The sequence below is a fragment of the Stylophora pistillata genome, chromosome 4 (genome assembly GCF_964205215.1).
Source record: "Stylophora pistillata chromosome 4, jaStyPist1.2, whole genome shotgun sequence".
Classification (NCBI taxonomy): Eukaryota; Metazoa; Cnidaria; class Anthozoa; order Scleractinia; family Pocilloporidae; genus Stylophora; species Stylophora pistillata.
Window position 1 is genome coordinate 7,544,418 of NC_142522.1, and position 16,755 is coordinate 7,561,172.

The 16,755-nt window shown below is 37.9% G+C and overlaps 1 protein-coding gene across 2 annotated transcripts; it reads right to left on the reverse strand.

Annotated features, from left to right (window-relative positions):
* LOC111333852 (tRNA:m(4)X modification enzyme TRM13 homolog) lies at positions 1 to 14,248 on the reverse strand. Of its 2 annotated transcripts, XM_022939484.2 has the most exons (15): positions 14,078 to 14,248; positions 13,847 to 13,890; positions 13,160 to 13,226; positions 11,670 to 11,732; positions 11,121 to 11,190; positions 10,594 to 10,700; positions 9,954 to 10,025; positions 9,475 to 9,553; positions 8,979 to 9,070; positions 8,316 to 8,394; positions 7,641 to 7,715; positions 6,489 to 6,588; positions 5,390 to 5,628; positions 4,579 to 4,702; positions 1 to 3,479 (listed from the first exon to the last, which is right to left on the reverse strand). In XM_022939484.2, exons 1-15 carry the CDS (start codon positions 14,210 to 14,212, stop codon positions 3,302 to 3,304), a joined length of 1,524 nt encoding a protein of 507 aa, XP_022795219.1. In that variant the 5' UTR covers positions 14,213 to 14,248; the 3' UTR covers positions 1 to 3,301. The 2 variants fall into 2 exon arrangements, with proteins under 2 accessions (XP_022795219.1, XP_088614479.1); XM_088758353.1 differs by lacking the exon at positions 9,954 to 10,025.
* Positions 14,249 to 16,755: the final 2,507 nt, after the last annotated feature.

A 16,755-nucleotide genomic window follows, 5' to 3' on the forward strand; every position in this document is an offset into this window, starting at 1 on the left:
TCCAGCTTCCTGATTTTATTAGTATATCCTGGTTATCAGCAAATATAACATAACTTAGCCTTGTACAGAAATCTGTTTTACCAAGCGTCGCCAAAAAAAGATATTGTAAAGTGGACAGTAAACTTTCCTTCCGAAAAACAGAAGAGCAAATGTCAAACTGTCTGGAAAGGCCATTTCATTCCATTTGAACTGCAAAATCCCCAAAGCTCTGAATTACACTTTTCAGGTACATCCGAGGATCTCTTTAAAGTTACACCTACTTCGCTACGACTTTACGATTAAGGTCTCACAGAAGCGATAATGGCACGTTTACTTTCAAATATTTCAGAAGGCTTAAATATCATAGTGGAAACATATACCAGGTACTCAAAACTGAAAGAAGCTGTGTCGAAGAGGGAGTTTGACACTTGCGTTTGTTACCCACTGACTTTTGTGGCAAAGTAAAACTTTGATAAGTTCATACGAACCATGCACGAATCATGCACTCTGGATCGCTTGTTTTGCTTGGGACCACACAAAAAGGGGAAAAAGATCCTTAATGTACACATCTCTGTATGACTTGACCTTTTCAAGCTGAATCTCGCACACTTGAAGTTTCTTCGAGTGTTTTTGTGCATCAGCAAGGAATTCAGTTCCGCAAAAGTTCACAGCACAATACCTCGCTGCCTCCGCCGTGGACCACACAGTAAACATGCACAACTGTTACACTTCCCGATTTCCTTGAACTTTACGATACTTTTTGCATTTCGTATACTCTCGTTTCCGTCTACAACCGAAAATAATTTTGGTGGAATCGAAACATCCCAGAAAAAGTTCAGATTGTCCCCCTCTCTCTCCCCCTCAATTTCTCTTAACTACCCAAACATCGCTACGCATACTCTCCCTTCTGTTCTTCAGACACTTCCAATGGTACTAACACGAAGAATTTGTTCAGCAATAAAAAGATTCTTTGTTTGGCGGTCATTACCTTTACTCTCATGACCTCAATATTGACTTCAGCAGCGATAATGCAAGGAGAAATTTTATGTTACTCATTTGTAGAGATTAATTAAAGGGTTAATACTAATTTCTCTTCGGCCATTTCTTCATTTAACAGCCCACAAGAAAAGAACAAAAATTAACACAATGAAGAGTTCCCTCCTTCTTCTGGTAGCCGTACTGTCGATCATTATTTTAACAACGTTGACAGAAGTAGTCAGCGCAAAGTGCGGTCTCAGTTCAGGGAAAAGGATAAAAATATGCCACAGAACAAACAACAAGAGGAAATCCAAAGTCCAAGGAAAAGGAAAGAGCACACAAAGAGGACCAGAGAAGGACGCGATACAGCAGAAGCGGTTTGGTCAGCCAGTCTGAACACAAACTTTTACCTCAGAATCAAGTCTAAACGAGACGTATAAATTGTTTGGTAACTTGAAAGTTGTGACGTTGATGTCGCTCTAATACTTTTTCGCTTTCATAAAAATCGATACCCCCAACTAGTCAGCTGGGTTTCCACTGTCGCATTTTTGTCCACGCACGCTAACGTGCGTTAAAAAACACACACGTTCAAATGAACATTTACGCGCGTAAACGCATCCGTGGACTAAACGTTGTCGTATTTCCAATTTCACACTTCCACGTGTCTGTCCTTTTCGCTCGTAAAAAAGGCGATTTCGTGGGATGTGTTGGCTTCTGAGCGTTGCAGTAGAAGGAACTATTCAGTTACTGTAAACTACCATGACTAGTCAGTTAAATCAGCCGAAGAAATCACAGTAGAAAATTTTAGTGTTGAAGAAACCGTGACTGTTTGGAATTAAAAATTGCGAAGAGTGACAGCTATAAAACCTTTGGATTTTTCTGAAACAAACTGTAACTCGACCTTTTCTCGTCGCTTTTTTCATCCCTTTTTTCATCCCTCCAAAGAGCAACAGCTCGGTAAAAACAATTTCCATTTCGCTGACAACTTCTCCCCTTTGAGGACGTATATTTTCAACCGCCGTAATTTGCTTATCAAAAACGCTAATAAGTACGAAAAAAAGCTGTACACAATTAAATAAAACTAATTAAATAAAACTAATAAGGCAGTACTGAGTCTTTTTTCGCTATTTGAGGAATGTCAATTTCTAAGAGAATATGAACTAGTGATATTCTCTTCCAATTTCACAATACACCTCATGCAAGGTGAGAGGTTAATCGTTGGAATTTATAACATATTTCATAGTTAATCACACAACAAAGTACGCCCCGTACCAACATTACTTAAATCCATTTTTTATAAAATGGCGGAGAAAAAGCGATGATCTCACAAAAATCGTGTATTTTTACGTCGAAAAAACCTTGTGCAATCACAAGGATCCAATTACTGGCAACTAGTTTATTGCCAAGAGATTGGGAAGTGTCGAACATTTAACGCATTTCAAGAATTAATTAAATTTGTCGATTTGCATCGACGATAACAAAGGAACGCCGAGCAAACCTTACCGTGGGCCTGCCACTGGCATCCCACGGAATAAACAGACGAATCAAGAACGTGGGGGACGCACTGATAAAGGATGGAGAGGCGAAATACCCGAAAAAAAAGGCCAAATTTCGATCAGACAGTAGATTACAAATAAAAGGCAGTCTATGACTGCATGTGCCTACTGTAGTTAGTTTAATAAACAGCAGTTGTCGATGCCAAACTTGTGACAAAAGGAGGACTTGGTTAGAGCAGAGTTTATATACTGGTCAACTGACAGGCCGAGGACAGGGCAGGAAATTTATAGAAGAGGTCTTTGATTCAGCAATGTGCATAAAATTCGTTTCAATACAAAACTCCGCCACTTCGTACGCTCTGCGTACCTGGCGCTCTTGATAGACCTACTCTAGTGCGAAAGCTGAGTTTAAGGTTGGAGCCCTTTCTTTTTTAGAGATATGTTAGAGTTCAGAGTTAACGCACATGTGCGAACGTTTGCCGAAGTAGCTCTTACATTGAAATCGATGACAAAATGCAGAGTTGAGGCCCTAACGAAGTCAAGAAAAACAAATATGAATTTAAAGAAACCCGATCAGATTCGAGTAAGGATGAAGGCTCAGTAGGCACAAAAAGTGAGACTGCAGACAAAAGATGAACGCAGATGGGTAAAAACGGACGGACGGACGGACGCACAGCATGTCGGTCAGACGAACAGTTGAGCAGACAGGAAAAAAAAAAACAACCCAAACGACCACCATGCTCAGGTGATTCTCTTCATAAAGGCAATTCTTCAAAGGAAGTGTAGTCCTTCTACGTCACGATTTGGAAAGTATTTCATTATTATATCATTTGTCTTAACGGCGAATCCTATGTGTTTGGTGTCGCTACAAGAACCGCATTTTCCAACGAGACGCTGGAATCGACGTAGAACGCCAGTCTAGCATTGAATTCACGCGACTCCAGATACCACAGACGCCCAGTATCTAGGAGTCGTTTACACTGCAGACCTATTTCTTCTCTCTCAGGTATCGTGTAATTTGACCATCTGAAAGGAAAACAAAATTGTTTAGAGTCTTATTTGAGGCTTGCGCAATAGAATTCTTTCAGCCTGGATTGATATTCAAACGTCACCTGTTAAAATGGTGGAGAAATCACACAGAGCCAAACGTTTTGCCGCCAAAAAACAATAAAATCTGTAAAAATAATTTTACCAACGTGATAATAGAAAATCGCATTCACGATAAAATTTATGTAAATTATCACTGAAACATCTGATGACACTTACACCGCTTTACTCGAAAACTTTTGCAAAACAAAGTGTACAGTACTCTAAGCGAACGCGACTCTGATCGTTTCACAAGAACGCAAATCGGAAGTAGAAGAATAATTTTTACTATGTAGAGGTACAGAAAGACAGTGAGCCAATCGAAAAGGTGAAAAATGGAGGTTACACTTAGTTGAGTGGCCCAACCAGCCAAAACTTATTTCAGTTTCTGCATGAAGCGACTAGGAGTATTGTAATTCCACCTGGATGGAATGGTTTCCTTCCGCCCTCCCCACCCCTCCTCGCAATTCGTCAGGCCTCCCTAACAGTTCGTCGGTATCTGCTTACACAGGAGGAAGGCACTGTGAGAGTAAAGTGTTCTGCCCCAAAGCTCAACACAATGACCTGGCCAGATCTCGTACCCAGACCTCTCGACCCGAGGTTCAGCGCGCTACCCGTCAGGCCACCGCTTCTGCCAAAACGCTCTGTAAGTCGACCGCAAATCATTTGAACCCTGACTGACCACAATGGGTTGCTTTGTATTTAAGAGAGACATATACGGAAAAACAACCGTCAATGTGCAACGGCACGCCATAAAACAACCAAATACCTGCGCTAGCTGCCCCTTGTAAACTATTTAAAAAAATCGCTCACTTAGCGAAAATAGACCTCGCACAGATCTTGAGTGATTCGCTACAAGCCCGGATTGCAACTGCTTCTTTAAACATTCGAACCAAGTAAAACCCATGTCAAAGGCTTCATTCATGATTTTATCGAACTGACTTACGAATCCGTTGGCGACTCGGATTTTCGCTTTTGCGCTTGTGATTCTGTAGTCGACAATTCAAATCTTTGGGAAGTAGGAATAGTTACTTAGTACCTGTCTTCCTCACAGGCCTCTTTAATTTCCTTGCTGTCTTCATCGTTTTTTGAAAGAAATTCTTGTGAAGCAATGTTTTCTGTTGAAATTTCATGGCAGTCATCTCCCCCTCGGTCGTCATTCTCTGTGGAAAGAGACAGATAAAAATTTAAGTCCCAATGGAGAATGCCATCCGCTTTTGACCGCAGCTTGATCGGAACTTCGCACCGAGCTCTTCCCCTCGGTCTGTAATGTACGCTGCAGATCCTTTTTACTCGTCACGGATCTCCGAGGATCCGTAACCTTCAGTGCAGAACTACCAGATATTTATGATACATTTTCTAAGTGTCTGACAAGTGATTCAAATGATTGACGCACGTACAAAAGAAAATCGAGTTGTATAGAAACTGTCATTCAGTCGTGAATAAAAAGCATCTTAATCATCATTTGACGACAAAACTTAAAAATAGGTGATAAATAACAAGTCATTTTGGTAACAAAGACAACGCTAAATTTAAGCCGACCGCGTATCATATTGAGGCAAAAAACGTGATATTTTCCAATTTTTTATCTGTTTGAGTTATAATATATAAAGGGGTGCGACATGGAATGCAATAAATATGCATAAATTTTTGGAATCCAAATATTAGTTGGAAGGAGTAATCATTTGTGGTGTTAAATCTGCAGTTTGTTTTTCTTCGGCGAACATTTTTTTTTTTTTTTTTGGCGTATTCAGAACCATATGCAAGTTATTTTCATGCCACGCGGTAGTTAAAAACAATAAAATTCGCAAATACTTATTGACAAGCCAACGAAATTAGCTGATCGTCACCTGTTCTTTCATCAGTCCGCCCAGCAATTCCCCTTCGGCGTTCCCTAAGCCTCATGCCACAGGTTGCCCAGCTACTAAGGCAACACAGCAGATGAAAATCTTCTGCAGTAAAGCCAAGATTCTGAAGAAACGGTCTACCAACATACTGAGGCCAGGAACAGCAATGGTGACAACACAGGGCCAATATCACTCCCTTCACTGGCCGTTCATTGGGGTCTAGCTTTATCCTCTTGTCTTCCCTAGAGGAAGGAGAATCTTTTAAGTATGTCTTCATCATTTGAGGTTACAAGCACGGTAAGTCACATTACAGTTGAACCCCGGTAACTCGAATTGTCAAAGGGTATTGAAGTTACTTCGAGTTATAAGGGTTTTGAACAAAAAGAGTAGAAACACTTGATTAAAGAGATTTTATGCTTTTAAATGTTTTATTGCAAAAAGAGCATAAAAACGACAAAACAAAACAAAAGAATGTAATAACAAATAACAGATCGATTCCAGATTACGCGCCATCATTTCTTTTCGCCGGAAAGAACTGTCAAAACTATTTGTTTACGGAACAGACAAACGTGTGATATCGACAAAGGTCAATTTGTCATAATATATAAATGAGATTAAATGTAATCTTCCGGTGCAAAATGTTACGGCTCATGAGTGAAAATCGACGTCGAGTTACAGAGGGTAAAATTACAAAGAAAAGTACCTGAAGGGAAGTAAAAATCGTTTCGAGTTAGAGGGGTTTTAAGTTATCTGGGTTTCGAGTTCTAAGGGTTAAAATTACAGTAAATATATGGGGCAAATCCAAGGGAAATCAGTTTTGCTTCGAGGTAGCGGGAATTTCGAGTCACCGAGGGATCGAGTTATCGGGGTTAAAACAAACCATTCAGAAACTACGTTTTACTTTATATTACTCCGATAATTTTCAGTGCAATGTAGCCGGAATTGCGATCACACAGCACTGATAAATAGTCCTACAATTCTCCAACTAAATAATCCAACATGGAAAGGCAACGATTTTTGAGTTAAAAAAAAACTGAACAACAAACTTGAAAAACAAAAGAATTGTAACAATTTTAAAAATTGTTGATAACACAACACCAACCTACTACGTGTCTTATCCGCACCATTTTCTAAACAGATGTCATCAACTGATTGCTTCTGAGTGTTATCTAACGTTTCTACCAAGCAACGGATGGTCAAGTCTGCCAATAAAAATATCACTGTCATTCTTCGTTTGTCGATTAGTAAAAAAAAAAAACATTTTTTAACGGACAAGTTAACTAAATCTTGTACAAGTAAAGTTTTAAGGCAAAAAATAGGTTGAACAACGTAGATTGTAACTGTTTCCTTTACGTTTTTTGCGTTGAATAACTTAGTCGTAACGAACAATCCTCAGACCACTAATCTGAAATATTTGGTAACACGGAACACTGTATGATTGAGTTTCGGAAAATCAAAACCAAAGTAATTGTTCTCGATGGTAGAACAGTTGAATGACCGGGAAGACGTCGTCAAAGTAATTTATTTCGAGCTCAAAACATAACAAAACCAATATGGCCGCGGCCGGAAAAAAGGGTACCGAAGCCCACGGTCCTCAGCGGCAAAAACTCAAAAGGGCGGGAAAACGAGTGGTAATTGAACAAATCCTTCTCTAACAGTAATCAATCAGAACAAAGGTACAATCACAAGAAGCCAATGCAAACTCCAGGTGAAGGCAAAAAAGGTATAAAACGCGGGATTAAAACGCGATTTTGATCGGCTGTGAGGGTAGTGCGTGGTTTCTGGACCAGTCAGGAAGAGTGGTAAAACGCAGATTATTTTCGACAACTGAAGATCAAAATGTGAACAAGACCAAACACCACTTCACTGATAAATAAATAAGGCACTGCATTCTCGAGTCATTATTTGGAGAAAGGGGAAAGTTTATTAAGAATCTGTGGTGCTGTGTCAGTGGAGTGTTTCAAGATAAAAGGCTTTTACCAACTGATTGCCCACCGTAAACAGTTTCTAAATCTGACGTTCCCAGCGTTAGCCCTTCGTTATTTGGACACCCTAATAACATAATCGAGTCGTCAAAATAGTTCCGAAAAGTCAATCAGAACTCAGAACTTCTGCTGGAAAGATCGAATTAGAAAAAAATACACCCTTTTTATTCAGAAGTCAAAATGACAAAATGCACAGTCCTTAATATAGTTACGTTATTACACAGTCCTTAGCATAGTCCTTGACATTGTTACGTTATTACAAATCGTACCAGTAGCAGCCCCACAAAGGTGTTTGCTGACAGCAACAACTCTCCGCTTACTATATTGAATACATGGCACCTTGCCTGAAACAAAAGGGGAAGAAAGCATATCGGTGAGAAACTTCTCTGCCTACATTTTCAGACAGGGTTACCCGAAAACACATCAGTTGCAGTGTGATAAAAACTTATAAGTGCAACACAATGCTTAATATTTCGCATTTCGATTGAATGTCAAAGAACCAAAACCAAAGTCATCACTACGGCCAATCAGAGAAAAGGAAAATATTCCGGGCCAATGACAATTCAATGTAAGAACAAGGGAATTGACTTAAGCGCGGTAAAAACGTGAGTAATCGCGTCGCGATTGGTTTTGGTTCTGTCTGATTGATTGCGAAAGTGGCGGGAGTTTTTCAGGACCAATCACCTTGCGAAGATACGCAAAACCAACGCAATCCCGAATCACTTTCGACACCCGAGTGAAAATACAGTGCGATCTCGATTTATCGAAGTGCCAAGGGACTGAGGAAATTGGTTCGTTGTATCGAGTGTCCGTTATATCGAGGATCTGTGGCCTACATTTTACTGTAACTTTAGCCGGGCTGAAAAGTATTGTACGTTATACCGAGGACTTCGTTATAAAGAGGTTCGTTAGATCGAGGTTCCACTGTCTCTTCTTACTCTTACTTAAATCAAGGTGTCTAATGTCCAGGTTTAATCGCTGGAAAGACGGTCCCTGGTCCTCTCCTCGATGATAACGGTCATACTGAAAATACAAAACATCAACAAAGTTACATGTCAGTGAGGCACAGTTTTTATACAATACTAACTCGCAAAGCTGAAGGAAGGGAGTAAGTTTCTAAAGAAACTGTGGTGCTGCGTCGGTGGGAATAACAAGGAAATTTTGGGTATTATCAACTGATTTTATAATGCAAATTGGCCACCAAAAACAGGTTTCTACACATTCTGTCTTTGTTCACTCTTGGTAGTAAGGGATAAGTGGCTGCCGATGGCGTTAGAAGCGGCTACGCCATAAGGCGCAACCGCTTAAACGACAGCCTGCTCGCAGGCTCAAGAGACGGTGGTGAGAGGTTATACAAGTGGCGGTAACCCGTCGGTGATCAGCTTTCAATGAAACCCTGTTTACACTAAAGCAATTAAACCTTTCCCTCTCGATTTATATGCAATATAGTTGTTGATTCGAGCTTGACCTTCGTCAACTATCATGCGATAGATTTCTGCTCCAGCTCACAATCTTATTGCTAATAATACCGTTGGAAAGGATTGTACAACTGTTTACTGTACACGTGTTTGTAAAAAGAGATACAAGTACAGGATGTAACAACATACCTTATATCTATTACTTGCTCTGTCAATAAGGAGATAGTCCACATCCTTTGCAGCACTCCCCACAGCCAGCTGAAGCCAATGAGACAACTTTCCTACAGAGGGATTACCAAGACTGGTAAATCTTCTTGTACCCTACCTTTTTCTGGATTAATTGTAGTAAAAAAAATGATGAAATCTCTCTAATCTAAAATTGTGAACTGCCTGTTTTTAGATCCAGAATTTAAATCACCCATTGTTCCCACTCCTCTCAAAGTGTTCATGATACAAAAAGTCTCATTTTTGTGTCTGTTCAAAAATCATTTGGTCCTCAAGATTCAACCTGTTCAACCCTTTAGAGTGATTTACATCTACCTTCTCATATTTTTGCTCCTTAATTACGTGTTAGGGTCACAAGAATGAGGAGAAATTGATCAGCAGCAAAAGAAGCTGTGAATTGTTAAACAGTTTTTTCTCCTCTGCACCTCAGGAAAAGTGAGAAGAACAAACATAAACTCACCTCTACCAGCTCCAAATTCCAAGAATATTGTCCTGGGTTCTAAGAGATGTAGCTTGTCCATATGACCAATAAGAGATGCCTGATCAGAAGTTATGGCAAAAATAAAAGTCATAAGGTTAGATGAGGGAGAAAGATTGAGGTTTATAGTTATGTTATTTTGTTTGTTTGTTTGTTACACTGTAGACTGTAGACTGTACTTATTAAGAAAACATTGCAGTTAAAGAAAACTGAATTGCATCTCTTTACAAGTAAGAAATAAGAAATTATCTATAACTACTACTATAATAATAAAATTACAAAGAAAACTACTCTTAAAAATCACTTAAATGCTTCCCTCGCACTCTTAACAACTCTTACACCTTAGGAAATCTATGGAAAGTAGTACAGAGAACATACATACTGATGTAAGGGGGCAGAGGGTTAAAAAAGAACTTTAAAAGCATTTTTTCCTGTGTATCTCAGTTCTGTTCAACTCTTACAGTTCTGTTCAACTCTTCCAGTTCCCAGATGCCTTTAACAAGTAACTTCTCCTTGCAATTTCCAGAAAATATCTTGCAAACAGGTGATGAAAAAAGGTAAGCTTATCAGCTAATTAAAAGGATGTAATCTTGATATAACACCCAATTCTCATCACAATTAAAAGGAAATGTATGGCAAAAGTTGGGGAGAATTATTAGACAGATCTTGGAATTCAAAAGGTCTGACTAGTAACAAAAGTTAGTTAGTTTGTTTATTATAATTAGTGTTTATTATTATTATTATTATTATTATTATTATTATTATTTTTATAGTCAAGAACATTACAAGCAAATTTACACAACCCGCATATAGCATTAGCTAGTCTTGGCTGGTATTAGTAATAAATAAATAAGTAAATACTACACATATAAGCTAAAGAAGTTTCATTACCACAATAAACTAAAGAGATTTTACAGTAAAACTAATTTTCATTACTACAATAAACTAAAGAGATTTTAGTTTTGAGGGCTTGAAAAATGAACTTAAAAATCTTTGTCTTCAGAGGTTTTAAATTGTTAGGTAGGCAGGTAGGTATAAAAAGTAGCTACATCAGACAATCAGTCAGTTGTTTCATTATATTGTACAAAGAAATGCAACTACCTGTTGTTTCAAATGTTTCAAAACAGCCGGATTGTCCACCATTTCTGTAACTTCTTCTTGAAATACATTATGAAATAGGACTTCCTCAGGGATTTGAGGAACATGAGCTGTATGTAAAACAAAATCACATTCCAAATTATCTTTATCTCTGATAAAACATGGAGAAATCTTAGAGCATTTTACTTTGTGGACTTGCCACAATTTGTTCCAAGGCATGGACTGAAGACAGGCACTCCATTAAAAGAATATCGCGGCAACTTCCTCATGGTCTGTCAATGAGTATGTAGTTGAGTAACAAACAAACAAAAAACATTATGAATTAACCTCAAGGGGGAAATAAGCTTTAACAACATTGATAAGCCACAAATTGCAGACCTTCCAACCAATGTCATGTAGTCATTTTTCCCTCTCACTGTGGACCACTGAATAATTAATCAACACGTATATTTTGAATTGCATAACTCTGAATCTAAGACATACAGTGCACCTAGGACATAGACTGAAACTAAGATTTTCATGAAAAGTACCTTTATAACATTCTTTAACTTTGCTGATTAACCTTGAAACTTTCTCTTGACAAACAGAACTTAATGAAACCTATAAAGGGATAAATTGCCTAAATGATGTAAGTTCTCAATAACACCACACTTCAAATTGTACTTTTTATGACCCTTGTGAATATATTTAACAAACTTAAGACTTCATTTAACCAGTTGTTGTTGACTCTCTAGGGTTCCAAGTGAAACCTTCTTTGTAGCCATCCCACAAGCCCACACAGGCTGTTGTTTTATAATTGGCAAGAACTAGGATCAGCCAAGCTGGAAGTGTCCAAAGAGAATTCTTAATCTGCATTCTTAAGCTGTGGATGTTTTGTTAACCTCTAATATCCACACTAAATATTTTAGCCTCAATGGATTCGGATAGCCTATGTGAGTGTCATTGATGATACCACTCAATTTTTTTTTTTTTTTTTGCCAAATCAAGAGATAGTCAAAGACAAGGATCTGAAAGCGTACACAATAAGTAAGTCAGTTAAAGCTTCAAACTGTAAAATCTGACTTTTGTGTAGAACATGCCTTTTCTGCTGCAGAGAATTCATAGTCTGGTATACCAGAGTTGATATTAGAACTGTAGTAGACCTAATACACACAAAAAAAAAAAAACAAAAAAAAACAAAGAGTGATATAATGTACATTAATTAAAACTCCTGTCATCTTCCAGGTTTTTGTCCCTTCTCACAGCTTGCTATTTTCATGCATAGTTGTTTGTTTATTTGTTCTTGCACAGAAACAATGTAGGATGATTTAGTTGGTCCAATGTGGGAAAGATTGCAAATTTGTTGCATAGTATAATAGACTGCACATGGGAATAAACACTTAAACCTTTTACACACTAACATCATTATCAATATTCTCCAAACTGTTCTTTAACAACTGCATCATTACGTGGAAGTGCCCAAAACATCCAGGAGCTTCCACTGTTGGCAGCCAGCTCCTAGATGGAGACTTTTTCCATGGCTGGCAAATCCTGGCAACCCAGCCATAAGCCCCCACAAAGGAAAAGGAAACAGGCACCCATTACACTGAATAAACAGTGAAAAGAGGGAGGGAATGGGTGGGGAAAACTGCCTAGGAACACTGCAATTTGTACACACTTAAAGCACGTGCAAGAACGCCTCAAATGAAGAGCACACAAAACTCTGACACGTGTGCATGTGCAAAAAATACCACTGACTACTAAAGAACACTGACATTCTTTGTTAAATTGCATTTAACCACATCTATACATTTCCTAAGGTGCTGACAAGGAGGATCTTTCTTTTTAACAATCAATAGCTTCTTTGGTAGGTTGATTATTTCTCATGACGTTTCGATGTGTTACTAAGGGGGATGTTGTAACGAGAGTTTACATGTTCATCATCCTTAGGGATCAAAGGATCAACCAGAACAGGAAGACGCAAGAAAGATCAAAACTACCAAATAAACCATTTCAAAAAAAAAAAAAAAACATAATTCCACCTCACAATTCAGGGCTCGAAATTAAAAGAAAAGTTCAGTCACCATTTTGCGACTTGATACGTAAATATAGTCGCAAGTTCATGAATTTTAGTCGCAAAAGTCCAGCGGTTTAACAAACAAAAATATGAGCCTGCAATACATATGAATAAGAGACCACTGCAATGGCAGCCAATCAAGGTAATGGCATTGCGTGCACAACATTGCGAATAAATTAGGTACAATTTTACCCTATATCTTCAAATGTCTATGATAATCAAGGCACACGACAATATATTTTTTCATTTCTTTACTTTTTTGGCAAAAATAGTGGCAAAGTAGCCACTGCTGGCTTTTTCATTCTACTCGCAAATTTGTGACTCCTCTGGAAGTTTTACTCGCAAACATAAAAATTATGCAACTATATTGGTCGCAATTTCGAGCCCTGCAATTGCTTGTGTTCCTCTGCATATTGTCTTTAATCTTACTTAGCCTCTCTCTCAAAACCTAACTGCATTGAGAAAAAAAGTATGAATATTTTTTTTTGTTAACCCATAACTTTTCTTACTTACCACTTGAGTTTTCTTTGTTTGATTGCATTTCTTGAGGTGATTCTTAAGCTGGTCTTCAAACACGGTACTATGAATTTAACAACAGATTTTAAATTTAAGAATTCATTAGCTAAATGAAATTTATCAAGTACAAAAAGCAGCTAAGAAATTACCAGGAAATTCTTTAAAAAATTTAGTAGTCTCCCACTATTTATCTCCAGATAAGGTTTAAAATAAATTTATTATTTATCTTCTCAACTACACATTTACCAGGGTTTCTGTAAAAGCTGGTTACCCGCAGTCTACCATCATCTGTTTGGCTTGCAAGCTGGTGTTTGTGTTTATGTTTGGGATAACAGCCCCTCTATCAGACATAGCCACCTATTAAACTATTGGCAGCCACTAATGAAAAAAGTTATTGAGTCCCCTGTAGTTAACACTTTAATTTCCTTAAAGTACATCTCTATCTTTTGGGGATAAATGAGTGCCAGTAAACTGTTAGGAAAACCTGACAAAATACTGAGCCATAACTTGCAACGGTCCAGTGTCGATCCATCCATAGAAGTGCCCATACTCCTTTCTACTTCACACCGTCTAACTGTGGTCAGCCTTAGCAGGATGAGATGATAAGCTCATAAACTAACGTGACCTTTTTCCCCGCTTCATTTTGGTAAAGAACAAAAGCTTATCTATCATTAATATTCTTACTGTTTCCCATCCAGAGGACAAGTGATCCTTTTTCGTCCAACACCCTGTTGAAGGAGGAACCAAAAAAGGGATTTTTTTCATCTTTCTCCAAAGACTTGGAACACACAAATAAAACAGAATCCATATGGTTTGCAAAAGTTTCGTTCGTTAAAAAAATTTATTTCTGATTTAGGAAAAACTTAGGATGCCATCGCATTCTACAACATTTAAACTTGCGCAATTAAAGCTTACTTTAGATTCTTCATCAAAAATCCTATGCTCTCCGCAATATTTGCTTCCACCTGAAACTGTCATTCGGCAAAAACGATTTTTTCGTTTCAAAAAGAAGGCACAAGTGATACGTTCCCTCTGCACCTCTTCCGCCATCTTGGATATTTACGACCCTGTGCGCTAAACTATCCAACCGCTGGCCTAACAAAATGTGTGACCACTTTGTGCCTGCTTTCATAATTGCTTTTCGCTCCTTATACCCTGACACCGTAACATCAGAATGCATATTCTCCCTACTGTTCTCTACACGTTTCATTTGATACTGACAAGGAGAATTTATTCACCAATCAAAAGCTTCTTGAGTTGACGATCATTTCCTTAATTCTCATGAACTTACTGTTTGACTCAGCAGTGAGAGTGTAAGGAGGAATTAGAAGCCGGTTACTCTGATCTTAAAGCGAAAACGAAGCTGTTTAATCAAAAATATTTCCTGACAATAATCTAGCATACTCGCAGTTTCACGTCACAGACCGTTGAACAGTTATATGCGATATTATAGTTACCTGAATTTTGGTGTCAGACAAGAATAGCAAAAACCTACTGGTCTAATGGAAAGGGAGGAAGGGAGGGGAGGCTGGGGGGGGGGGTTCAGACCCTCCGGCGGACCCTTCCTCTGGGTTTTTCGTAGCGTCACTCACCACAGTCGTCTCTAAACAGCTACAGCCAAATAATCGCCAGCCGAAGTGAAACGAGTAGCTTACTACAAAAGATGCAAAACAAAGTAAACAAAGAGTGATGTTTATGGTATATGGTATTCACCATGAGCCGGAAGTCTCTTTTTCCAACGCATGGGGTACTCTATATAACGGACTGGTTCAAGGTGTATGGTTAAGAACGGATTTTTACGCTATGAAAAATGATAAGGAATGAGGGATATATCACATCCTACCTTCATGATCCAACTTGCTGACTGAGTCAATTTTGTGATTTTTGAATTTTGCTTAAGTCACAAACATGCCGCGGACGAAACAATAAAAGATTCAGCGAAAATTCGCCGCGCAAAAATCACTAGCCAGTCTTAATGAAGGAAGTGTTGTTCTCCTTCCTCGGCTAACTCTATTTAAATACATTACGCGCCCAAAATTCTGGTAAAAGCAATCATGTTTTTGTTATTTGAAAAAGAATAACTAAGAATTGATTCAGCAAGAAAATGATTATTTCAGAAAACTTCTCATGTTCTTCACGTTGGGGAGTTCTTAGCTAAAACATCCAAGACATTCCTTCCTTCTTGGCGCGACTCCGCTTTGCAGCTCGGTAAATTACCACCTCCACTTCGATAAATAAATTTTAATCATTCTATTATTGAGCCAAAACAGGTATCACTGATTTCTGTTATAAAGAGTAACGATGGACTGAGCGTGAAAAAGAAATAATAACAGCTTCAATTTCGACTTTCCAAAATATATAGTTAGCATAGACCACACAGGTGAATAGCGCGTTTCGCGCGCTGATTGGTCAGTTTGGAAGTGATTGTCAAGTACTATTCATCTCCGAGCGGCTGAGGAGACAAAATCGCTTGTCAACAGTTTAACTTCCGGTCATATTTCGGTATATCGACAGAAATAAACTAACATAATGAAAGGACGCGTTTTCTAAATGGATATTTTCCGAAAAAAAAAGAAAAAAACGAGGAAGAAAAACCAACTTAGGAAGAACCGCAATAATCGAAATTTAATGACTTAACGACTCTAAAAGCCATTATTTACAAATCATGTCTTATCATAGCAGATGTCAACGTTGAATGTACATATCTGAATGATAAGTACTTGAGGAAAAACACAACATGCAAACGATTGTTCATTGATCTTGGTAAAAACATCCAATTTATAAATATAGCTTTGGGCCTCCTTAACACGAACTGCAATCAGCAACTATCTATCGTATCTCGATCCTATATCTTTAATTTCCTCTTCTGATCTTGGTTTATTTTACATTTGGAACAAATTTTTCATGTTGCACTTAACAAAACTTTTTAAACAAGAAAACACATTTCTTTTTAATTTTAATTTATGCCTGAAGTGTTGTTCTATTTTTGCATCAAAAGTTTCTCATCCTTCCTTGTCCTTGACCAAACATAAAACTACAAACTCCGAAGCTATTTTTTTTTTTATATATATATATATATATATCTCAACAAAACAATTTTTACTAATCATTAATCTGTCGATAGCGTTTACTTTGCAGTTAAAACTTATGATTTGGTTCACTTAGCCTGTGCAACCTGGCCTGCTGCACTCGCCAGCTGATGAGGCTTGAAAACCTAACGAATTTACACATCAAGTTTCTCCGAGAGAAGCTAAACTTACCGTCTGTTTTCTTCTCTATTTATCATATCTACCAATTAAAAGAAACGATTCGTTTCTTCGCAGGTTCACTGAAAATAGTTCCTTTTTTGTAATGAAGGGATTCAATTTTTAAACGGAATTACGTATTTGGCATAAATTGTATCGCGTTCGTCTATTAACACGGAAATAAATAAATAGAGTGATCAAATTAAACACTGTCTTGTCCATTTAAAGAATCTTCATGCGTGTAACTTTGTCATTTTAAATGCTGTGAAACTAGGGGCTATTCTATCGCTATTTGAACGTTCATTTTATTCAAAGATATCTGTTTGATCGATAAAATAATATAAAACA

What these genes read in the sequence shown, in the direction of transcription:
- LOC111333852 (XM_022939484.2), bottom strand. Translation starts at nt 14,212, where the DNA reads ATGGCGGAAGAGGTGCAGAGGGAACGTATCACTTGTGCCTTCTTTTTG. An exon ending in TGAAACATTTGAAACAACAG is followed by an intron (nt 10,026 to 10,593) that starts GTAGTTGCATTT and finishes CCTGTTTGCAAG; the next exon opens with ATATTTTCTGGAAATTGCAA. An exon ending in GCGGATAAGACACGTAGTAG is followed by an intron (nt 5,629 to 6,488) that starts GTTGGTGTTGTG and finishes TCCTTCCTCTAG; the next exon opens with GGAAGACAAGAGGATAAAGC.